This window comes from Rhodnius prolixus, unplaced genomic scaffold, assembly GCF_049639745.1.
Source record: "Rhodnius prolixus isolate KJV_2025 unplaced genomic scaffold, Rpr scaffold_22, whole genome shotgun sequence".
NCBI lineage: Eukaryota > Metazoa > Arthropoda > Insecta > Hemiptera > Reduviidae > Rhodnius > Rhodnius prolixus.
Genome location: NW_027411617.1, coordinates 149,764 through 175,417, shown reverse-complemented (window position 1 = coordinate 175,417; position 25,654 = coordinate 149,764). Strand labels below are relative to the sequence as shown.

The window sequence follows — 25,654 nt, the reverse complement described above, 5'->3', positions numbered from 1 at the left end:
GATTCTGATGTTAGTAATGGACAGCCCAGCCACAATGCAGACTTTAATTTACATTCTCAACCAAAACACAAAGCATCCAGCCGTAGTGGTTGATGTGTGTAACTCTAGGTTTAGCCCCCCGCGCAAACTCTAGCTCAACTTCTCTCATTATTTACTTAACTTCTCTTTTTCTCTCACACACATACCCTTTCATCTTGTGTAAATTTGTCAGACCGAGAAGAGTTGTAGGTAGCTAGGCCAAATTTATTTCCACAAATCAATTACAATAAATAAAAGCAACATTTTTACGACTGCCTCTCACGATAATTTGCAAATTTCTTACTATACATTTTTTAAACTCGAAAATAAAGACGGGTAGCACTTTATAGAAACTTTTTTCCTTTCCCAGAAGCCCTTAATTGAATTTTCCTGGGAAAATGCTTCAGATAAAGTGTAGAGTATTCTATGTTTAAATGAAATCTACGAAACAGTGCTCATAAATCTGAAAAAAGTAAAAATAATATGTATAGCGATCTATCGATCGTATGTCTGTCAAATTGGAAGATTATTTTATTTTCTCTTTCTAGGTTCCATGGAGATGCTCTAGCGAAATATAGAGTTTGGAACCCCCAATTTTTCGTATTCTCAGAAATACCTTTTCCTTAAATTGTTTTTTGGGCCCTGAGGCTTCCAAACGAGAACTTCCGGTGAATACTCAACATTGAAAATTTACACGATTACAATGTTCCTCTAACATAGTAAAAGTAACATAATTTTCTTTAATTTGAGAATTTTCATTTATTGGCTAAATTACAGTGACTTTCGTTCCTGTAATTTCCGGATAAAACTGGAGTAGGAATGTAGTAGTTCACTGGATCATTACTTGCATATGCAATGCTGTAAGAGAAAGTAATCTGCTTCCCTTCCAGGCGTTAATTACTTTATTTTCTTCTGTTTAAAGAAAAGTGTAACTCTTTGGCGAAGGAAGTGGAGCAGTTAAGTGGAAAGTATGAAGATGCGGAGAAGGAGAAGGTCGATGCCCTGACTAAGCTGCAAGTTCTTTCTAATTATTTTAAAGAAAAGGAAGTTCAGCTACAAGAGTAAGTGTTCACGTTTCAACAAACCCCTCTGACGTTTACTTTAGTAAAAATATCCGTTGGGACAGTAGTATAAGGGTTGATCGTCAACAATTGCTCGAAAAACATAATGTTGAAAAACACCCACCACTGACCATTTTTCCTCTGTTTTCTATAAAAGATAAACTATCCAAATTTTCTTTAAATTAGGCGGCATGTCTTCGTTTATAAGTGAAATTTTTGAAACACACATTAGATAGATTTCGAAAAAACGTTGCTATAACTTGACAAAAAAACGGAAATTTTCAGAAATTGTTCTTTTTCTTCCTGTTACATTTTTTTTGTAAACAACGTTGAAACTTTTAATTTTTTTGTACCTTATTGAACCTCTTCAACTCCCATCATCTTGGTACCACTTCTCTATAACGTTTATTGCAATTTTTTCATACCAAAAGTGCTATTTACCTCCAAAAAAATTCCACACTTTTAGAAATGTTTTCCTACGAAAATTATTTTTGAGTACTTGGAGGTTAGTACTTCTAAGCATCCTTTTTAACTTTCTCTCCAGTGGTAGTTAAACAGTATCATGTTATATTGAAAGCATTGCTTATTGCCAATGAAAACATTTATCCATAATTCAGTGCAACTTTCTATAATTCCACGCATCAACTGCATATTTAATTAAAAGAGGTCAATTAGAACCGTTGAGTAGTGATCAGAAGTAATTGTAGGAGAGATCTCAGAAAGCGGGATGGTGAAAGGTTGGAACACAATGTAACAAAGTGAAAGGTGTTTTCTATGTTACTACGTTGCAATTGAAGAGAACACAATGATAGATCTTCAGGAGCTACCTAGCAACTTTAATATCTTGGGCATTCTCTGCTCAAATCAGTAAACATGATCCATAATTTAGCAGTTTATAAATATTATATCTGCTAGAAGTCACAGCATGTTCAATGAGGTTGCTTGTAAAGGCAACACCCATCTGGGTGATCCACCCACAAGCTTTGACCTAAAACGTTCACTATTTGGTCCGTTAAACCCCAGAGACACTAGATTTTCATCCATCACTTATAACAATTGGCCTATTATACACCAGTTGGTGCCATCTCTTCAGCTCCTAAGTGTCCATTCTTAGCACATTTATACCGGCAGTGTAAAGCCAAATTAAAGAAAAACAGTATTCAGATAAAGAATCTATATAGGAATAAAAGAGGACAAAAGAAATAGTTTCCCAATAAAAAAACCAAAGTACTCTTTTCACAATCACAAATTCCTCTGATCTACATTTGTGCTGCATAGCAAAGAATAATTGTGAAACTGCATTAATTATTAACAATATTGAACTACGAGTTAACGGAGGTTGCATTATCGCATTTTTCTTCAGTACATTTATTGCTATCTTAGGAGCAGTTATTTTTTCTTAGAAGTTAGGCACAGTCAAATATTGGTAGAGATTCACAGTTTTCTGAGCATAATACAAAGCATTTCCTGAAATTAAGTCTACCTCCATTGCGAAAGACCAGAAATTGGGATTTTTTTATATTTTGGATTAGAATTAGTAAAATCTTCTTCCAGTGATTGCAAATACTTCAGATAAGTTGTTTCTGTTTAAATATATGTAATTGGCGATAGCATCAAACTTTACAAATCTTAGCAAGTGCGAATATGTTAAAACGACTTGATTTGCAGATTTATTACTCTTATTTTATTTTATTCTTCTGTTCTTATTTTTCTTTAACACGCTCTTTATTTAACCAATCTGAATAATCATCAAAGACAATAGGCATCAAAAAATAAAAAGAGAAAGTTACTAACACATGTGAATCGCGGAATTGAAAAGAATATTCATTCCTTAATTTTCCTTAAAGTAGAAAAGAGAATTCAAATTTCAATAACTTACTGCTTTTATCAGAAATTGTTGCTTAAATTATAATAAATGTCCGTTTGATAGTGCTTGATAGTAGTCAATTTTATTAAAACATGTAAAATAGTTTTTATCAATATAAAATATTAATCTAAAAAAACTATATAATTATTTTTAATCATATTATGATTTGATGGTATTACATCATAAAACGTAGTGCCATACAAATAAATTGGAGGATGAACTTAAACCTACGATATTTAGAGCATCCTACAGCTGTAATAAAGTTGCACTTAAATCTGATTTTAATTCCAAGGGTCTCAAAAAATTATCCAACGTCTGTTCCACTAGGTAGTGGTTAATCAGTGATCAAACAGTTAATTAAAAATTCATCTATTTTCATTCCAAGTATCAATTCTTCGAAGATTATTTGCGATAATTGTAGGAATTTAGTCTTTCATTCCTCATTATGAAATTTAAAACCGTCCTAAATGTAGTTGTAAATAAGTTACGCTCCAGATTTACTTGATATTGTTCGTAGATCAGACCCCTTTATTTCTATAAATTTGTATTCTTTTTATTTGAGCAATATTTCCTTTTATTTTATTAGTATTTTTTTTTTTAGGCCAACTTTTCTTGTCTGAGAAATATTTATTTAAAAGTTATCTATATGTATACTCCTTAACAAAAACTTACAGTTTAAAATGTTAAGTATAAGGGTTGATTAAACGCCAAAAGGTACACAAATCAGCAAGTACCCAACATTTCATTAATACTTCATTAATATTTAAGTAATTTTACTGCATTAAATTTAATTTATTTTTTTGAATTTATTAGAGGTCACAGACCCTTATGCTGGCCATTTTCGTCTACAAAATATTTGTTCAAATAGAACACTATTTCTTAGATTGACTGTAATATCTAATCAACAAACTATTAATCACAGGTTAAAAAAAAAACTTTATAAAAAAAATATGAGGTTAAAAAATTCAAAAACTTTTTTCAAAAATGCTTGCACCAACATTCATCAATGATTTTGTTTATTTTATTTATTTATTTTTATTTTTAAATAAAAATCTTCGGTTTAAGTTCGTAATTCGATTAAAGCAATTGTTACTTTATTTAGTCAAGCGTTTTTAATAATAGGTAATAATTAATCTGGCTTTATCGCAAATAATATAGTTTTCTTCAATTCTCAATCTAGGTATTCTTACCGCAGTGTTATATATTTGGAATATAAGATATGCATATTTTTATGACAGCTAATTATACCAGTATTTTACCTACTATAAGTAAAATTAGAGGGACTACATTAAATTACAATTGAGAAATGAATAATTATTGTTGAATAATTTACTGGATATTACCTATGCGTTATTTGTACTCACAAATACTTCGGTAAGAAGAATTCTAGACTGAAATATTGTTTTAAATCCGTGATTCAAATTTAAACAGTAGCCGACTCTAACTTTGTCTTTTTCTATTTTAACATGCATGTATATGTGACTACTCAGAATAAAGGGCCTAATAAAGATAAATCAGAAGAATAATTTGGAATAAAGCTATAATAAAGTACCTATTTAATTACGAAGACATAATATACATTTTATCATAATTATAACAAAAAATAAAATATTATGAATGAACTAAGGGAAGGGATTAGCTATGCGGTTAGCGTATTGGATTCCCACGTGGAGGTTCCGGGTTCGAATCCAGCTGCTGTCCCTTAGATTTTCTCTTCCTAAGAGCTTCTTACAGCTCACTGGCCGGTGATGGACAGTGTTGTCTGTAACGAGAGAACACTGTCTGGAGGCCGGCAGTGCACTGAAAAAAACTCCGGGCGCCAATAACCTCAGATGTTGACGCGATTTAAATCAATAAAAAAAAAAATTATGAATGAACTGGCCAGCATAAGGGTCTGTGACCTCTAATAAATTCAAAAAAATAAATGAAATTTAATGCAGTAAAATTACTTAAATATTAATGAAGTATTAATGAAATGTTGGGTACTTGCTGATTTGTGTACCTTTTGGCGTTTAATCAACCCTTATACTTAACATTTTAAACTGTAAGTTTTTGTTAAGGAGATTTTTGGACTTTTTGGATAGATTTTCCTTTTTGTCTGTTTTGCAAAGTTACATATCTGCTTTACAGATTTTATTAAAATTTGGAATAATAAATTCTACCATTATAACCTAAAAAGGTGTTAAGTCCGAACCGTAACTACCACTGGAGCGATCTTTTTAAAGAATGATTATAGTTGCGGTCCCCCAAACCATCCTCAATAACAATTTTTTAGAGAAAGCGTTTTGAATAAAATAGGAAGGTATTTGTACGTAAATAGCAAAATTAAAAAGCGATTTCAGTACTTCCTTTTAAGAGGAGTAAGAAAAATAAACTGCGATTACAGTACTTCTCCCTTAAAGGCAAATATTTTGAATCGAATTCATTGACGTAAATAGGTTCACTCATTGATAATTTTAACGATTGCAGTACTTCCTCTTAGTAGGTGTAAGAGCATGGTGGCACTTCACAGCCACGTAGAGGAGCTTTAACCACTTCTTCGTGGTAAATTTTATCCAAATCGAACTAAGCGTAATAGAAATATTGGTAATAATAGTATTAGAAAAGGCCTTACTTGGGTGGGGCAAACTCCCCTCCTTATGAGTCATAGCGACGAGACTTTTAAAGTGCAAATCTGTACAAAATTTCGATTCGAATGACACTTTATTCATGAAAATCGGTTCACGTTTCGATAATTTGAAACGATTACCATACTTCCCCCTAATAAGGGTAAGAGCAGAACGTCGTTTAAATGTTACGTAGGAGTGCCCTAAACCTTTCATCCTGCCAAATTTTATTAAAATCGGGTTAACATTTTCAGAGTTATTAGTAATAATAATTTTGAGAAGGGGCCTCACATATATGGGGCTAACTCCTCCCCCATTTGATGTACAGCGTCGAGACCCCCAAAAGGCACATCTACATAAAATTCCGAAACGAATGACACCTTATTCATGAAAATCGGTTCACGCGTTTAGGCGCTACGTTGTTTACAAAAAAGGTAACAACAAGAAGAACAACAACAACAACAAGAACAAGACCAATTTTTGAAAATGCCGTTTTTGCTCATTTTCAGTAACTTTTTTCTCTTAATATATTAAATCTGGGTCTTGACAAAAAAATTACAGTTATAAAGGAGGACTTGCCCTATAATTTAAAGAAAATTTGGGAATTTTATCTTTTATAGAAAAAGAGAAAAAAATTGTCAAAGTTGGGTGTTTTTCAACGTTACACTTTTTCGTGCAGTTTTTGATGATCAACCCTTATACAACTGTCCTACCGGACAGTTTTAATTAAACAGTGAATTAATAAAATATTAATATGGCGAACAATACTTTTTAATAATAAAATTTTTTGCTCTTTAAACTATAGTAAGTTTTCCTGAATGGATGAATGAATGCTAAAGGAATATAAATTGGAAAGGGGCGTCACCCAGAGTTCAGTCTAGAGTTATGAAATATCAAACTTTGTTTCTGAAAGAGAACCACTTACAGACACACTGACACTGTAATATCTTTCTAATTGCACTGACATATTCGACGAAAGGGGAACAAAGTTTCGCAGAATTAATCACTTACTACCTTATATTTAGTTTGTTTTGAAGGGATAATTTTATTTAATAATGCACCGTGTATTTGCAGGGAGCTAGGCATGAAAGAAGCTCAGTGGCTTCAAAAGCAAAGTGATGATAGCACCATCTATCAACAAATGCGAGATCTTCGTGAAGAAAATATCAATTTGAAGTGAGTAGATAATTCATTAAACCTATTATGAAAATCACATTTCTGTTTAATTTTTTTAGATTGGCTATGTGTACTCACCGTAGATAATTTGTTTTTGTGCATATTTATGGTAGAAAATTTTATTTCAACTTTTGTTTATCCAATCTTGTGACATTTTCGATGTTTTTAGATCTTGGATGTCAATTAAATAGTCACAGCAATTAAAGAATAATGTAAAATGATTCCAAAAAGTACAAATTAGATACAAGCTTCATAGATATAAAATAATAAGCAACTAATATATTTAAAAACGCTGAATAACGTTTTTAAATCAATGACGAAGCAGTCATGCGGATAACAAATTTAATTAGAAATGAAATAGAAAAAATTGACAAGACTGAAGGAGAAAAGTTACAATATAAAATAGAAGTAACTAAGATGAAACAGGCAATGGTTTTTTAGTGTTAGACAATGTGTTCGTCGTGAGACAGATTAGCGGATAATGGTAGACCACTCGAAGTAAACAATAGAGTGCCAAAAATTATTAAATGAGGCTCTTTGAAAGACGACCATTAGTGTTCAACTCGTCAATATTACTCTTTAACAAAAACTTACAGTTTAAAAAGTTAAGTATAAGGGTTGATTAAACGCCAAAAGGTACACAAATCAGCAAGTACCCAACATTTCATTAATACTTCATTGATATTATTTAAGTAATTTTACTGCATTAATTTTCATTAATATTTTTTAGAATTTATTAGATGTCACAGACCCTTATGCTGGCCATTTTAATCTACAAAATATTTGTTCAAGTAGAACACCTTTAACTTAGATTGACTGTAACATCTAATCAACAAAATATTAATCACAGGTTAAAAAGAAAAACTTTATTAAAAAAAAAAAAAAAAAATGAGGCTAAAAAATTCAAAAACTTTTTAAAAAAATGCTTACACCAACATTCATCAATGATTTCATTTATTTATTTTTATTTTTAAATAAAAATCGTCAGTTTAAGTTCATTCTTCGATTAAAGTAATTGTTACTTTATGTAGTAGTAAACGTTTATAATAATAGGTAATAATTAATCTGGCTTTATCGTAAATAATATAGTTTTCTTCAATTACATTCTCAATGTAGGTATTCATCCCACAGTGTTATATATATGTAATATAAAGTAAATAAGATATGCATATTTTTAGGACAGCTAATTATTCCAGTATTTTACTATAAGTAAAATTAGGGGGACTAAATTAAATTACAATCGAGAAATCAATAATTGTTGTTAAATAATCTACTTGTTATAACTGTGTGTTATTTGTGCTCTCGAATATTTCGGCAAGACGAATTCAAGACAGTAGCCGACTCTAAATTTGTCTTTTTCTACTTTAACATGCATGTACGTATGTGTGATTTATCATAATTATAACAAAAAAATATTATAAATGAAGTGGCCAGCATAAGGGTCTGTGACATCTAATAAATTCTAAAAAATAACTTATTAATGAAAATTAATGCAGTAGAATTACTTAAATATTAATGAAGTATTAATGAAATGTTGGGTACTTGCTGATTTGTGTACCTTTTGGCGTTTAATCAACCCTTATACTTAACATTTTAAACTGTAAGTTTTTGTTAAGGAGATTTTTGTACCTTTTGGATAGATTTTCCTTTTTGTCTATTTTACAAAGTTACATATCTGCTTTACAGATTTTTTTAAAATTTGGAATAAGCAATTCTATAATTATAATCTGATAAGGTGTTAAGTCGGAATCGTAACTACCACTGGAGAGATCTTTTTAAAGAATGATTATAGTTGCGGTCCCCCAAACCATCCCCAATAACAATGTTTTTGAAAAAGCGTTTTGAATAACATAGGAAGCTATTTGTACGTAAATAGCAAAATTAAACTGCGATTTCAGTACTTCCTTTTAAGAGGAGTAAGAAAAATAAACTACAATTGCAGTACTTCTCCCTAAAAGGCAAAGAGGCAAAGATTTTTTAATCGAACGACAATTCATTGATTTAAATCGGTGCACTCATTGATAATTTAAACGATTGCAGTACTTCCTCTTAGTAGGTGCAAGAGCATCAGCTAAGTAGAGGAGCTTTAACCACTTATTCGAGCTGAATTTTATCAAAATCGTACTAAGCGTTATAGAAATATTGGTAATAATAGTTTTAGAAAGGGCCTTATTTGGGTGGGGCGAACTCCCCTCCTTATGAGGCACGGCGTCGAGACTTTTAAAGTGCAAATCTGTACAAAATTTCGATTCGAATGACACTTCATTCATGTGTCGGTAATTTGAAACGATTGCTATACTTTCCCTTAACAGGTGTTCTTGCAGATCGTCGCTTTAATGTTACGTAGGGAAGCCCTAACCCTATCATCCTACCAAATTTTACAAGATTTACAGAGTAATTAGTAATAATAATTTTGGAGGGGACCTTACATAAAGGGGGCTAACTCCTCTCCCATTCGATGTACAGCGTCGAGACCCCCAAAAGGCACATCTACATAAAATTCCGAATCGAATGACACCTCATTCATGAAAATCGGTTCATGCGTTTAGGCGCTACGTTGTTTACAAAAAAGGTAACAAGAACAAGAAGAACAAGAACAAGAACATTTTTTGAAAAAGCCGTTTTTGCTCATTTTCGGCAACTTTTCTCTCGAAACCTATTAAATCTGGGTCGTTACAAAACAAATACAGTGATAAAGGAGGGTTTGCCCTATAATTTAAAGAAAATTTGGGAATTTTATCTTTTATAGAAAAAGAGAAAAAAATTGTCAAAGTTGGGTGTTTTTCAACGTTACGCTTTTTCGTGCAGTTTTTGACGATCAACCCTTATACAACTGTCCTACCGGACAGTTTTAATATAGGGTGACCAGAGTTATATGCTCACCCACTTTTTTTTAAACGGCGGGAAATTTCGAAAAAATACAATAGAAAACACGTTTTTAATCATTTTTAGTCTAGTTTATTTTCAGTGATTGACCCCTTTTTTAAAACCCCAATGTCCCGAGATGCAGCATCCAACTTTTTTTTCAAATGGAACATTATATTTTTTTTTTTTGCTCTTGAGCTCCTAAAAAAAACAATTATTTTTTTTAAATCAGTTAGGTTTTTCAAAAGTTATGGTAATTTAAAATATGAAAAACAAAATTACCTAATTTTTTTTAAAGAAGCTGTTCAAACTGGGCACTATAAACGGATAGGCAAGCCAAAGCTCTGGACTCCCACGCTCTGTTTGTAGCAGCACTTACGGTAGCAAAGTCAAGATCTAGGCAGGCTAGAGTATTTCGACGTTTCAGATCTTCGACTGAAGCCACAGGATTAAGGTTACTGTACACCAGAGTTGGGCACTGATTAAAAAAAAAATTAAATTCTAAATTTAATTGATTAAATTTTTTAATTGATTAAATTTATTTTTAATTTTAATCAGAATTTAATCGGCGAATTTAATCGTAATTTTAATCATATGACAATTATTTAATCAATTAAATTTCAGATTTAATCGTTAAACAAACTAATTTAATCAAACTAAAAAAATTATGATTAAATCTGAGAATTAAATTGTACTTTAATTTTAATCACCGAATTAGTTCAATTTCAATCGTTAATCAAACTAATTTAATCATCCACTTTTATGGCTTTTCAACCAATGGTTCGAATCACGTTTTGGCGATGCCATTTTTCTAAGCGTCTTCAATAAATACTTTTCGGTTAATTTTTGTAGACTTGGACTTCTTCACGAGTCTCTAGACCAGTGGTTCTTAACCGGTGTTTCGCGGAACACTGGTGTTCCACGAATATGGTCCAAGTGTTCCGCGAAATTTCAATTTTAAATGTATTAAAATTTACAAACTTAGGAAAGATACGAAAACAAAAAATTGTTCATTATTTTTAATTTGAATTTAATTTTAAGTTCTAGATAAATACCGAATTTCAAATTATTTAATATTAGTGTTCCGCGAGAAAAATATATACATCTAATTGTGTTCCGCGTCTATGAAAAGGTTAAGAACCACTGATATAAAGGGTTGAAAATTTTTTGGGCCATGAAATTCTGTAAAATTATGGCCGTTCTATATCTCCCACTGTGAACCAAGTATTTATATGGAATTTCGATCTCTTGTACACTTTGTTTTTCTCAATTATAAACTATGATTATTTTGTACACATATCTAAAAAGGTAGAAGATATAAAGGGTTAAAAAATTTTTGGGTCATGAAATTCTGTAAAATTATGGCCGTTCTATATCTCCCACTGTGAACCAAGTATTCGTATGAAATTTTGTTCTTTTGTACACTTTGTTTTTCTCAATTATAAACTATAGTTATTTTGTGCACAGATCTATAAATGTAGAAGATATAAAGGGTTGAAAATTTTTTGGGTCATGAAATTCTGTAAAATTGTGGCCGTTCTATATCACCCACTGTGAACCACGAATAAATATGGAATTTTTTCTCTCATACACACTTTGTTTTTCTCAATTAATAACTATAGTTATTTTGTGCACAGATCTATAAATGTAGAAGATATAAAGGGTTGAAAATTTTTTGGGTCATGAAATTCTGTAAAATTGTGGCCGTTCTATATCTCCCACTGCAAACCACGTATTCGTAGGCAATTTCGTTCTCTTGTACACTTTCTTTTTATCAATTATAAACTATAGTTATTTTGTGCACAGATCTATAAATGTAGAAGATATAAAGGGTTAAAAAAAATTTGGGTCATGAAATTCTGTAAAATTATGGCCGTTCTATATCTCCCACTGTAAACCACGTACTGGTATGGAATTTTGTTCTCTTATACACTTCATTTTTCTCAATTAAAATCTATAGTTATTTTGTGCACAGATCTGTAAATGTAGGAGATATAAAGGGTTCAAAATTTTTTGGGTCATGAAATTCTATAAAATTATGGGCGTTCTATATCTCCCACTGCAAACCTCATATTGATATGGAATTTTGTTCTCTTATACACTTTGTTTTTTTACACATTAATAAACTATACTTATTTGGTGCACAGATCTATATATGTAGAAGATATAAAGGGTTGAAAATTTTTTGGGTCATGAAATTCTGTAAAATTGTGGCCGTTCTATATCACCCACCGTGAACCTCGTATTCGTATCAAATCTTGTTCTCTAGTACACTTTGTTTATCTCAATTATAAACTATAGTTATTTTGTGCACACATCTGTAAATGTAGAAGATATAAATGGTTGAAAAGTTTTTGGGTCATGAAATTCTGTAAAATTATGGCCGTTCTATATCTCCCACTGTCAACCACTCATTGTTATGAAATCTTGTTCTCTTGTACACTTTGTTTTTCTCAATTATAAACTATAGTTATTTTGTACACAGATCGAAAAAGGTAGAAGATATATAGGGTTGAAAATTTTTTGGGTCATGAAATTCTGTAAAATTATGGCCGTTCTGTATCTCCCACCCTGAACCACGTACGTATTCGTAGGCAATTTCGTTCTCTTGTACACTTTCTTTTTTTCAATTATAAACTATAGTTATTTTGTGCACAGATCTATAAATGTAGAAGATATAAAGGGTTAAAAAAATTTTGGGTCATGAAATTCTGTAAAATTATGGCCGTTCTATATCTCCCACTGTAAACCACGTACTGGTATGGAATTTTGTTCTCTTATACACTTGATTTTTCTCAATTAAAAACTCTAGTTATTTTGTGCACAGATCTGTAAATGTAGAAGATATAAAGGGTTGAAAATTTTTTGGGTCATGAAATTCTGTACAATTAAGGCCGTTCTATATCTCCCACCGTGAACTACGTATTCGTATGAAATCTTGTTCTCTAGTACACTTTGTTTTTCTCAATTATAAACTATAGTTATTTTGTGCACATATCTAAAAAGGTAGGAGATATAAAGGGTTGAAAATTTTTTGGGTCATGAAATTCTATAAAATTATGGGCGTTCTATATCTCCCACTGTGAACCACGTATTGATATGGAATTTTTTCTCTTATACACCTTGTTTTTCTCAATTATAATCTATAGTTATTTTGTGCACAGATCTGTAAATGTAGAAGATATAAAGGGTTGAAAATTTTTTGGGTCATGAAATTTTGTAAAATTATGGCCGTTCTATATCCCACTGTGAACCAAGTATTCGTATGAAATTTTGTTCTCTTGAACACTTTGTTTTTCTCAATTATAAACTATAGTTATTTTGTGCACATATCTATAAATGTTGAAGATATAAAGGGATGAAAATTTTTTAGGTCATGAAATTCGGTAAAATTGTGGCCGTTCTATATCACCCACTGTGAACCACGTATTGATATGGAATTTTTTTCTCTTATACACTTTGTTTTTTTACTCATTTATAAACTATACTTATTTGGTGCACAGATCTATATATGTAGAAGATATAAAGGGTTGAAAATTTTTTGGGTCATGAAATTCTGTAAAATTGTGGCCGTTCTATATCACCCACCGTGAACCTCGTATTCGTATCAAATCTTGTTCTCTTGTACACTTTGTTTTTCTCAATTATAAACTACAGTTATTTTGTGCACATATCTATAAATGTAGAAGATATAAAGGGTTAAAAATTTTTTGGGTCATGAAATTCTGTAAAATTATGGCCGTTCTATATCTCCCACTGTCAACTACGTATTGTTATGAAATCTTGTTCTCTTGTACACTTTGTTTTTCTCAATTATAAACTATAGTTATTTTGTACACAGATCTAAAAAGGTAGAAGATATAAAGGGTTGAAAATTTTTTGGGACATGAAATTCTGTAAAATTATGGCCGTTCTATATCTCCCACCGTGAACCACGTAATCATAGGCAATTTTGTTCTCTTGTACACTTTGTTTTTCTCAATTATAATCTATAGTTATTTTTTGGATCATGTAATTCTGTAAAATTGTGGCCGTTCTATATCACCCACTGTGAACCACTTATTGATATGGAATTTTTTTCTGTTATACACTTTGTTTTTCTCAATTATAATCTATAGTTATTTTTTGGATCATGTAATTCTGTAAAATTGTGGCCGTTCTATATCACCCACTGTGAACCACTTATTGATATGGAATTTTTTTCTGTTATACACTTTGTTTTTCTCAATTAAAAACTGTAGTTATTTTGTGCACAGATCTATAAATGTAGAAGATATAAAGGGTTGAAAATTTTTTGGGTCATGAAATTCTGTAAAATTATGGCCGTTCTATATCTCCCACCGTGAACCACGTATTCGTATGAAATCTTGTTCTCTTGTACACTTTGTTTTTCTCAATTATAAACCATAGTTATTTTGTGCACATATCTAAAAAGGTAGGAGATATAAAAGGTTGAAAATTGTTTGGGTCATGAAATTCTGTAGAATTATGGGCGTTCTATATCTCCCACTGTGAACCACGTATTGATATGGAATTTTTTCTCTTATACACCTTGTTTTTCTCAATTATAAACTATAGTTATTTTGTGCACACATCTGTAAATGTAGAAGATATAAATGGTTGAAAAATTTTTGGGTCTTGAAATTCTGTAAAATTATGGACTTTCTATATCTTTTACTGTGAACCACGTAGTCATATGAAATTTTGTTCTCTTGTACACTTTGTTTTTCTCAATTATAAGCTATATTTATTTTGTGCACAGATCTAAAAACGTAGAAGATATAAAGGGTTGAAAATTTTTTGGGTCATGAATATTTGTAAAATTATGGCCGTTTTAGATCTCCCACTGTGAACCACGTGTTGGTATGGAATTTTTTTCTCTTATACACTTTATTTTTCTCAATCAAAAACTATAGTTATTTTGTGCACAGATCTATAAATGTAGAAGAAATAAGAATTGAAAATTTTTTGGGTCATGAAATTCTGTAAAATTGTGGACGTTCTATATCTCCCACTGTGAACCACGTGTTGGTATGGAATTTTTTTCTCTTATACACTTTGTTTTTCTCAATTACAAAGTACAGTTATTTTGTGCACAAATGTATAATTTTAGAAGATATGAAGTCTAGTGAGTGGTAAACATGGTGAAATGTGAGTGTAAGGTGGTCATATCTACGTCTAGTGAGTGGTAAACATAGTTAAATGTGAGTGTAAGGTGGTCTTATCTAAGTCTAGTGAGTGGTAAACATGGTGAAATGTGAGTGTAAAGTGGTCCTATCTAAGTCTAGTGAGTGGTAAACATGGTGAAATGTGAGTGTAAGGTGGTCCTATATAAGTCTTGAGAGTCACCAACATAGTACAGGTGAGACACCAGACTGGTAGAATGAAGGTGCCAAGTTTGGGAAAGGTGATAATATTGATAGAGAAGAGGCACCAGCTAGGCGGAATAAAGATGCATTGGTACGATTCTGGTTTAACCATTGGCAATGTTTGGTTTTTAAAATTTAATCTCTCAAATTTTGATTGAATTAAAAAATTTAATCGTCCAAAGTGATTAAATCAAATTTGGAAATTAATTCAAATTTTTAATTTTTAATCGATTAAATTCCGATTAAATTAAAAGTTAATTTAATTTTAATCAACTAATTTTGGCCGATTAAATTTTTTAATTTTAATCATGATTAAAATTAAATTTCGGTTTAATTCAATTGTTTTTTAATTGATAAAATTTTTGCCCAACTCTGCTGTACACTTTATTTTTTAGATATCCCCACAAAAAGTTGTCCATTGTGTTTAAGTCCGGAGATTGAGGTGGCCATTGGATCGGACAATGAGTTTCTAAGCACTTTTCATGGACATTTTCTGCCCAGGTAACGTCGAATAACTCTCGCATTATGTGCCGGGCAACCATCTTGTTGAAAATACATATCTAGCCGACGTTGTATAGGAACATCTTCGAGCAGAACTGGCAAAATGTCTCTTAAAAAAGTTAGATTCCTTTCACCAGTTAAGTTCTCTCTGTAGAAGTATGGGCCGATTAGATGATTTCCTAAAACTCCACCAAGTTTGTAGAAAGAAAAACCTGAACGTCGAATATCTCTAGCCTGCCTAGATCTTACCACCGTAAGTGCTGCTACAAACAGTTATCACAAACAAATACAAACGTTATTTCTTAATCAACTGTTATCAGAAATTTATTTTTGATAATCCAATTAACACAAGCATAGAGTATATATATATATATACACTCTAGCCTACCTAGATCTTGACTTCGCCAACATCTAGCCTGCCTAGATCTTGACTTCGCCAACATCTAGTCTAGCCTGCCTAGATCTTGACTTCGCCAACATCTAGCCTGCCTAGATCTTGACTTCGCCAACATAAGTGCTGCTACAAGCAAAGCGTGGGAGTCCAGAGTTTTGGCTTGCCTATCCGTTGATGGTGCCCAGAATGAACAGCTTCTTTAAAAAAAATAAGGTAATTTTGACATAAAACTGAAATTTGTTTTTCATATTTTAAATTACCTTAACTTTTGAAAAACCTAACCGATTACAAAAAAAATTTTTTTTTTTAGGAGCTCAAGTACTATAAAAAATGAAAAAAAAAATATAATGCTCCATTTAAAAAAAAAAATTTGGATGCTGTATCTCGGAATATTGGGGTTTAAAAAAATGGGTTAATCACTGAAAGTAAACTAGACTAAAAATGATTAACACATGTTTTCTATGTTTTCGAAATTTCCCGCCGTTTATAAAAAAGTGGGTGAAGCATATAACTCTGGTCACCCTGTATATCTAGATAGGTCCATCTAGGCATGAAAGCAAAAATTGACCACTATACGGAAAAGTTTGCTGTGCAAAAGATGTCATTAAAGCAGAACCAGTTTGAAAATTCAACCGTTTTCAAGTTAAAAAGAGATACGAGGCCTAAAATGTGAGCAATTCACTCGTGAAAATTGTTGAATTTTGCATTGATTTTGGATTTTAAAACATTCCAACACTCAGTTCATTGTCCGATTTCATTAAATCAGTTTAGATTTTTGATGGTCAAATTCTGAAAGAGGCACATCAACCTGATAATTCGGATTGAATGAAGATAATAGAAATCCGGAACTGTTCAAAATTAATGTCACAAAGCGTTTATTAAGAAGCTCTAAGTCAAGGAATTTACTTAAATTTGGTTTACAATACCATTGGCCTGCAAAAGAATTGCATAGATTTCTCTAATTAACGGTGGAGAATGTTTTTACTTAATGTGGAAGGCTGAAATGGCCAACCTAGTTAATGCCTAAATTTGCATATTTTTGCTTTGGACACTTCTTTAAGTGATAAATATTTTTCAGAAGTTTACTTGAAACGTTGAAGAAAGAAATCTTGGATCAGGAAGCTGCTTATAAAAAGATAATTTACACAACAGAGCAGAAAGCTCATGAGAATTGGGTAAGACGTTCACACTGTATTTTATTAACGCCTTTAATTTGAAGAAATATTAAACAAAATAATATAAATATTTTATTTATCAAAGCATTGAATAAATCAAGTAGATGCTGTAAATAAATTTCATTCAATTAAAAGTGAATACATACTGAGTTTCTAGAAAGTAAGTAAACATAAAAATGCCATGTTAAAAAGTTTTTTTAGCGTTCGTCATACTAGGTAAATCTGTTTCCTCCCTTTTGTAAAGAATCACTTTCAGTTGGCTGATACTGCCCAAATGCTTATACCGTATATCCTGATGGCACCGATTCAAAATATCAAATTCCAACGTATTGCGATTTTCCGTTTTTGAGTTGTGCTGCTGCTGACACGCTTGCATAAATACAGACAGACCAATTAGAAAAACCTCTTTTTCGATCTAAGGGGATCTATAAACGGATATTTAGGGCGAAACCCTAGTGGGAAACTATTGTAAAAATTGTAAAATCCAATCTTCCTTCTTCAAATCATTAATACCAATTAAAAATATTTTGCGAAATTAGTATTTTTTTGCGATTTATGAATGAGTTTGAATGCAAAAGCGATAAATCTAATGTGAACACCTCTCCACTTTTTTCTAATTTTGTTTGCAACGCTATTATTATTATTCTGCTAGTCCTCTTAAAAAAAAAATAATAATAATAATAATTTCTCTTGTAATATTAAAAATGTAATGTTTTCGTAATAAATGTGCTTCCATCTGGCACTTATAGTTTGTGGCGCCTGACAATAGACTTTTTACTTTACCTCGGATCTAATAATAATAATAATAATAATAATAATAAGCTGTCTTTATTTATAAATATACATAAGGACAGATACCCTTGGTATAAAACCATCAGGGGAGAGGGGTAATTTTTCAGAAAACAGAAAATTATAAATACATTTTTTCTTACAAAATAACTTAAAATCATTTTCTGGTCTAATATAAACCTTATGCTACAATAACACAGAACTAAATAGAAACTTAAATAAAATTAAATTCAGCCACAAGTTGTTGCCTATACTTAAGAGCCATCCTACAATATTTCAATACTAAATCCCACTTCTTTCCGTTTAAGTATTCCTCTAATTGGGCCATTGACAAAAAATCCTCATTGAAATAAATTCTTCTGAATTCTTTCAATATAGGACACGTCGCCATAAAATGAAATACAGACTCTAATTCTTTTGTATTACACATTGAACATATTTGTGGACTCTCACTATTGTACCTTTTATAATTTAAATTTAATAACTCGGCTCTTATCTTTATAATTAGGCTTATATCATTTATATTAAAATTGTTATTAAAGTAAGCTGCTTCATCTTTTAAATTATAATTTAATTGCTTATAAGTCGCACTAAATAAAGAATTCCTTGCCTTGATACCAGCTGTTTCCACAATAGTTAACCTAATTCTGTCTCTAAGTTTTACAAAGAACTTTTTCCATTCATTATAACTATTGCTTTTGAAATCATATACTAACCCGTACTCATTATTTACATTTTGAAGCTCCCGATACCAATATACACCTCTCTTGATAACTTCAAGCGCCACAAGCTTCGGATATCTGCTTTCTGTTAGGTTTAAAACTTTAATTATATACTCATGATGAAGCTTTAGTGTGTAGAGGTACATTGGCGGAATCTGGGTTTCTAATATTAAGGCATAATTCGGTGTATTGTGAGGTAGTCGCAATAATTTTTTCATAAAAAAAGCAAATAACCGGTCAACCTGGTGATATTTCTTCCCACCCCACACCTGTGCCCCGTAACACATGATAGCTCTATTCACTGCATTAAACATTTGAATTTTGGCGGAGATTGGTACATTTGTATTCAAAATAAAACTTTTCCAAACTGAGTGAATACCGGTTTTGGCTTTAATTAATTTCTCATTTAAATGTTCCGTTAAGCTTAAAGAGGATGTTAATTTGATTCCTAAATATTTGTAAGAGTTTACAACTTCTATTCTTTCTCCCTCCAACCTCCATTTTTCATTTTTGGAAGGCTTTCCGCCATTTTTGAAAACAACAACCTTAGACTTTGATAAATTAATTTTCAAATTCCATTTATTGCAGTAAGCCACCAGTTCATTTATAGACCTTTGTAACTCTAGAGGACTTGAAGCAATCAATGCCAAGTCATCAGCAAACGCAAGAAGCTTTATTTTAACTCGGTTTATTATAACTCCACCACCTAAATAATCCTCAATGTCATTTATAAACAGTGCAAAGAGCAAGGGACTCAGAAGCGCACCCTGTTTAACACCCATTTTATTCCCAAAAAAGGCTGACAAGCCATCCTTATGCCAAACAGCAACTTCCGTATCCTCATATAAGTCCCTTATAACATTTATCACCTTTGTGGAGACACCAACTTCATGTAGTTTATAAATAAGGGCATGTCGGTCAATCCGGTCAAAAGCAGCCGAGAAATCCACAAAGAAAATATATAGTTTTTGCCTTTTTTGCGATAACTTAATTTTGGCCAAACTTGACAGAACAAAAATATTGTCAATAGTGGAGCGACCTTTACGGAAACCAGCTTGAAACTCCCTCAATACACCATTACTCTCTTCCCAATGAACTAACCTCTGCAATATTAATCCTGAAAAAATTTTTCCTATTGTGTTTTCAAACGCTATCCCCCTATAATTACTAACTTCATTTATTGCTCCATTTTTATGCAACGGAAATATAATTGATTTTTTAAAATTTCCTGGCATTTTTCCTGTATTAAATATATTATTATAATATTTCAACATAATTTCTAAAAAATTATCCGAAGCAAACTTATAAAACTCATAGGGAATGCGGTCTATACCAGGTGCCTTGCCATTTTTGGAATTAACCAATACATTTTTCAACTCTGAAATTATAAATGGTTTATCCAAATAATCATCTAAAATTAAGGGCGGAGAATATTCAATTCTGGAAGAAAGCAGCGGTGGATTGTATAAGTTTGCAAAATGTTCTATCCAATCCTCCACATTTATATCATTTCCTACAATAAACCTCTTATTTTTAAAATTATTAACCAAGTCCCAAAACTCTTTGGTGTCCCGAACCGTTCTAAAGTTATTTACAATTTCATTATAATACATTTTTCTTTTTCTTATACATACATCTTTATAACATTTATTTTTTTCCTTAAACAGAATTCTATCATCTTCAGTATTTGTTTTTCTATATACTTTTAATAATTTAAACGACTGCCTACGTAACCCACGGCATTCATTGTCGAACCATTTTTGATCCAACTTTTTCTTATTACAAAAATTTGACTGATGATTAATATTCGAGCATTCAAAGATTAACTGATAAATTTGATCTATTGAAATATTGTCATTAAACCGACTTTTGTACACTTCACATTTATCGCTTAACAATTTTGAAAATTTGTCTTTATTTTGTACTTTCCAATTAAGCTTGGGCAACAAAGGAAGAACATTCTGCAAACTACTGTTTTCTTTAAGTCTATATGAAATAATAATGGGCATGTGGTCCGAGAAGAGCTGACTATCGACCCTAAAGTCATCTATCACAGAAACAGTATCAGGCGTGATGCAACATAAGTCTATTACAGAGCTTCCCATTGCTCCTACAAACGTAAACTCACCTTTTACATCATTAACAGTTCTACCATTTAATAGCAACATACCAAACTCATTTAACATTTCAAAAATTTTACGACCATTGCTATTAATAACTGAATCCTTTGAATTCCTTTTGTAAAGTATCACATTTTTATTCTCTATATAAATTTTAGAAGAAATGTTTTGAATGTTTCCCAATCTTCCATTAAAATCACCAATTAATAGAAAAGACAAATCTTGAAATTCAAAAATGCAATTATATAATTTATCAAAATCTTGCTGCCAACTACTACAATTGAGATAAACAGGCACTACATGCACAACAGTATTCTGAATAACAAGCTTTATAACATGATAATCTGATAATTTTACAAACTGCGCTTTATTAGAAGTTTCAGCAGCCTTTTTGATTCCAAATACAGAGCCACCACTAGCCCTACCATAATGTTTAACTCTTTTTGCAGACAAAAAATTAATATTAAACTCAGGGAAATATTTTATAACTAAATCAATTTCATGCTCCTCCAAAAATGTTTCAAACAATAAAAAAACTTCAAATGATTTTACATAATTAATGAAATCTACGCTATTAATTTTATTTTTAAAACCTGAAATATTATACGACAATAAATTTAAGCTTTTAAATGTAAAACCTAAACTACTTTTTATAACATCAACTAACTTACAAGTTGACTTTTCTTTAATTTCCTTGTCTCCTGGGTCCTGCTGTAGCTATGCGGGTGAAGGACGGTCGGTTTTGCCCAGTTTTACATTTCTATTACTACCATTTGGGTTTCTTGAACGAAGCCATCTTAACATAGGCTCACCTTGACCACCCACACTCATTTCTCCTTTCTCTTTTACTACTTTTTTCTTCCTTCCAGTTGTTTTAATTTCTCTCTCCCTGTCAGAATCGTCCTGCTCCGAGGTGGTAATTGTACCTGTAGATAATTTATCCTCTTGATCTAACTTTTTCATTTGCTCCAAAGTAAATAACTCACTATTAATCAACAACTTTTCATTCCTTAATACAGCTCTATATTGTAAATCTCTGGCTTTATGTAAATAGGGCAGTAGTTGTTTCCTAGTATTCCTTACTTCTTTACTGAAATCCTTGGAAATGCTAACTTCTTGACCTTTAAGATTTTTCTTCATTTTCAAGACTTCTATTATTTTGCGAAAAGCGATAAACTTAACTAAAATAGGTCTAGGCCCTCTACCATTTCGACCAATTCTTCTAACATAATCAATGTCATTAATCTCAATTGGTACTTTAAGAACATTCTGAATAAACGAAATGACCTTAATTTCCAGATCTTTAACATAGGCTTCATCACTTTCGTCAACATTAAACATGATAAGATTTTTCTCTCTGTTATTTCTCTGCAGACTATTTATTACTCTTTTAATGATTTAAATTCATTTTTTATTTCCTTTTGATTCGTATCCAAATCCTCAATTTTTTTAATAAACGTATTTAATTGCTCTTGGTAAATACTAACTTTTTTATCAAGACTTTGTATTTGCTTATGCATATCATTTTTAACTTCTTCTAATTTTAACATAATTTCTTTAAATGGCTCCGCCATTTTTAAACGTTATAATTAAATTGTTTTTAATTTTAAATCGAGTTTTAATTTTATATTTATTAATGATCCAAGTAGAGGTGTATCAATCTTGTACGAGAATGATAAGAACAAGAACTTCTAATGACCTTGAACTAATACCCCACTTCTATACAGTCTCTTTCCACCCCACTTTTTGCCAAACTTCAAAGATGACTTTATTTATTAAAGTTTGACCTGTGTACTTTTAATTTATACCTGTTCACTACTTTAATATAATTATTTTATTGATATTGAAATTAATTCAAGTTAATAGTTAAAACAGTACCTGCCAATCAATTGACATCACTTTTCCTCAACTTTATGCAAAAAAAACTCACAGATTTACACTCTTAAAACCACTAAAAATTTAACTTTTAACTGAGAGAAATATCAGACGTGCTTACAGTACCAATGCCTTATCCCCACTCGGACACCTCGGATCTAATAACAGTCTTTTTTATCAGAAATGATTCATTATTGATTTAGTAAAGTCACAAAAAATCGACCCGAATAAGGTAGAAAAACAGAAAAACTTTTCCTTTTTACTAAAGAGGGGTAATATGGACAGGAAGTACGCTCTAACATCATAAATAAGTAAACATTTTTTAATTTATTAGAATTACACATTCACTACTTAAGAATTTTTATTTCCCTAAACAAGTGAAAAAAGTGTAATTTTTTATTTTAATTTAATTTTTTTATTATTTAAGGCGCGTCAACAACTGAGGTTATTGGCGCCCAGAGTTTTTTTTCTGTACACTGCCGGCCTCCGGTCAGTGTTCTCTCGATACAGATAACACTGTCCATCACCATCCGGCAGTGAGCTGTAAGATGCTCCTAGGAAGAGAAATTCTATGGGCCAGCATCTGGATTCGAACCTGGGATGTCCGCGGGGGGAATCCAATAAGCTAACCGCATAGCTAATCACTTCCAATAAATGTTATTATTCGCGCGCCCCCCTGTATAAAGTAAAACTTCAAATATACCATTCTAAAACATTATACATTTACTAAACGTACAGAACCCTTAAACAATTACTAGGTTTCATTAATTTTCATTTCATTATTTTTACGGAATATTTTATGATTCATTAACATTTTGAATATCGCACATACACACCATATAACCTTCCTCACTAGTCAGCAAGTGTAGAAATCTTTGAACTAAAGTGATCTACTAATCTACCTCGGATGAAAGACCGAAACCTATCAGGGATACATTAAATGTGCTTCCTAGCCGGATAAAATCAAAAATATTATCGAGCACTGCAGAACTAACCGCATTTTCAACTTATTTATGTGTCCACTACGAGATCAAATGAAAGGAACAACGCTAAGACTTTAGTTACAGCCTAGTATTGTATTATTCAGAAATTTATTGTTTATGTTTTAATGCGTTCCTCAAGTTTAACTTGTTAAACATTATGTTCAATGATTTTGTTCTGTTCATTTTGGGCTTATTGAAACGATGAAAATTAGTTTGAATTACATGAATGTGTATATGTTGAATCAGGTTTGTTATCGCCGTGCAGAAATGAGGTTAAAAGAAGTACAAGCTGAGGCAGCTCAACTGAGAAATAAATTAACAACATTAGAAACCTGTGATGAAAGCCAGGAAGATAAAAGTAAAAGTAGGTATCTTTTTACGTGAAAATTGCAGTACAGATTTGAAATAATGGTTAGCAATGATATAACGCTATCTTACAAGTATTTTGAATATGAAGGAATATTGAATTGTTTTTTTTTTCTTTCCGTTATTAGGGTAAATGAAAAGCTATTTAACTTCCCTTGTTATTACTTCTCTTATCCATGAACTCGTACAAACGGTGAACATATCGTGTTTCCACGAAAATAATTTTTCAAAAAAGGAAGAAATAAGGTGCAATTAAAATTCCATATTAAAGGAACTCAGAGAATATTTTTTTTATTGTCCTATTATTTAAGTGTCCTATCTATCATTTTGTTGCGTTCAAAAAAAAAAAATTAAATGAAGGGATGAGCATAGCTTAAAGAAAATCATGGAGCCGTTTTTGAAAAAATTGTAAAACCAGTAAAAACTAACTTTTTAAAGTAATAATTTCGATTGGCCAATTTTGTCCAAATGCTTATTAGCGGGTATCGCGGTAGCACCAATCCGAAATATCAAATTCGAACTTTTTGCAACATTTCCGATTTTGGGTTGAGCTGCTCTCATACATATGCGTTTGTCCTGGGCTTTTTTATTTTTACTTGAGATGAGATTCAGTTAACGTCATAAATTTGAACGATTGAATTTTCTAGATAAGTTAATGACATCTGAAATACACTCTGTATGTGAGTAAGTTTTTTTCCCTTTCCTTCTTTTTAAATGACGCACAACAGAATTATTTACTGGCGTTGAAATGGTTGGCTAAAGCTAAGAACAAATTTTTTACAAAAGAAACTTCATTAGTTTTATGTTCGTACATCTTTGGTCTCCTTCAAGGACAAATTATGAAAGAAGAAAATATCTTAAACGTTGCAACAGAATTGCAACCAGATATCCGATATTAATTAGAACAGATTGAATATTAATAAAAATTTTAAGTACACTTTAAGAACTCAATAGTGACTCGCAGGAATGTAATCGGTAAACTATTATAAAAGAAAATAAATATAGATAAAATACACAAAAGCAAAATTTCAATCAGATTTTTTTTTTTTTTTGAGTTAGCGGAAAATATTATACGAGGATGATGACTTTTTTTTTTACAAAGTAATGGGATTATAAATGTGCACTGATTCTGAAAAACGTTTTAATGGTTTAGAATAGTTAAAGACTGAAGGATTCTGGGAATCAGTGGAATGTTCAAGCTAGTAGAACTAATAAATTTTTTGATCTCTAAACAGTCATTTCAACTTCAGTACTTATTAACATTTTGATCAATCATTCAATAAGTTTTTCAGTAATTAATAATGCTTTAAAGCAGGTGGAGGATTAGAAGTAAATGGCGATCTAGCTGGACTGGGATCTGCCATGTCTCCTCCATTTATGTTATATCCAAACGAATTCATCCCACCACCCCCATTACTTCCCTCAACTGCAGGTGGAAATACCGCCTCAAGACCACCTCCTCTTGGTAGAATTTCATCGCCACCGCTAGTTTCTGGGGATTTTATTCCTCCACCACCTTTATTGCCTCCATATGAAGTATTTCATCATGGACATATTTCTCCTCCATCTCCACCTCCACCCCTTCTACATAAACCTCAGCCAAGGGAACATCAAATCACTCAACCATCTTCAACAAGCAAGCAGAAAGGTACTACTTTTTAGATACTTATGTTAATATAAACTGTATCACTTATTTGAGACAGAAAATTCTTTTTTTATCCAATTCAATTTTAAAAAACTATTCAAACAATGCTGTTTGTAATTTGT

The 25,654-nt window shown here is 31.3% G+C and overlaps 1 protein-coding gene across 2 annotated transcripts in view; it reads left to right on the top strand.

Annotated features, from left to right (window-relative positions):
* The window catches only part of LOC141457528 (uncharacterized), a 42,105-nt gene that overhangs the window by 15,199 nt on the left and 1,252 nt on the right, over nucleotides 1-25,654 (top strand). Inside the window, exons 11-15 of one of the 2 annotated variants that reach the window (XM_074134661.1) lie at nucleotides 941-1,079; nucleotides 6,627-6,728; nucleotides 16,936-17,032; nucleotides 23,768-23,885; nucleotides 25,203-25,535. In XM_074134661.1, coding sequence (XP_073990762.1) covers nucleotides 941-1,079; nucleotides 6,627-6,728; nucleotides 16,936-17,032; nucleotides 23,768-23,885; nucleotides 25,203-25,535 — 789 coding nt within the window. Of the gene's footprint in view, nucleotides 1-940; nucleotides 1,080-6,626; nucleotides 6,729-16,935; nucleotides 17,033-23,767; nucleotides 23,886-25,199; nucleotides 25,536-25,654 lie in introns of both variants that reach the window. The other variant, XM_074134660.1, reaches the window with a different exon arrangement.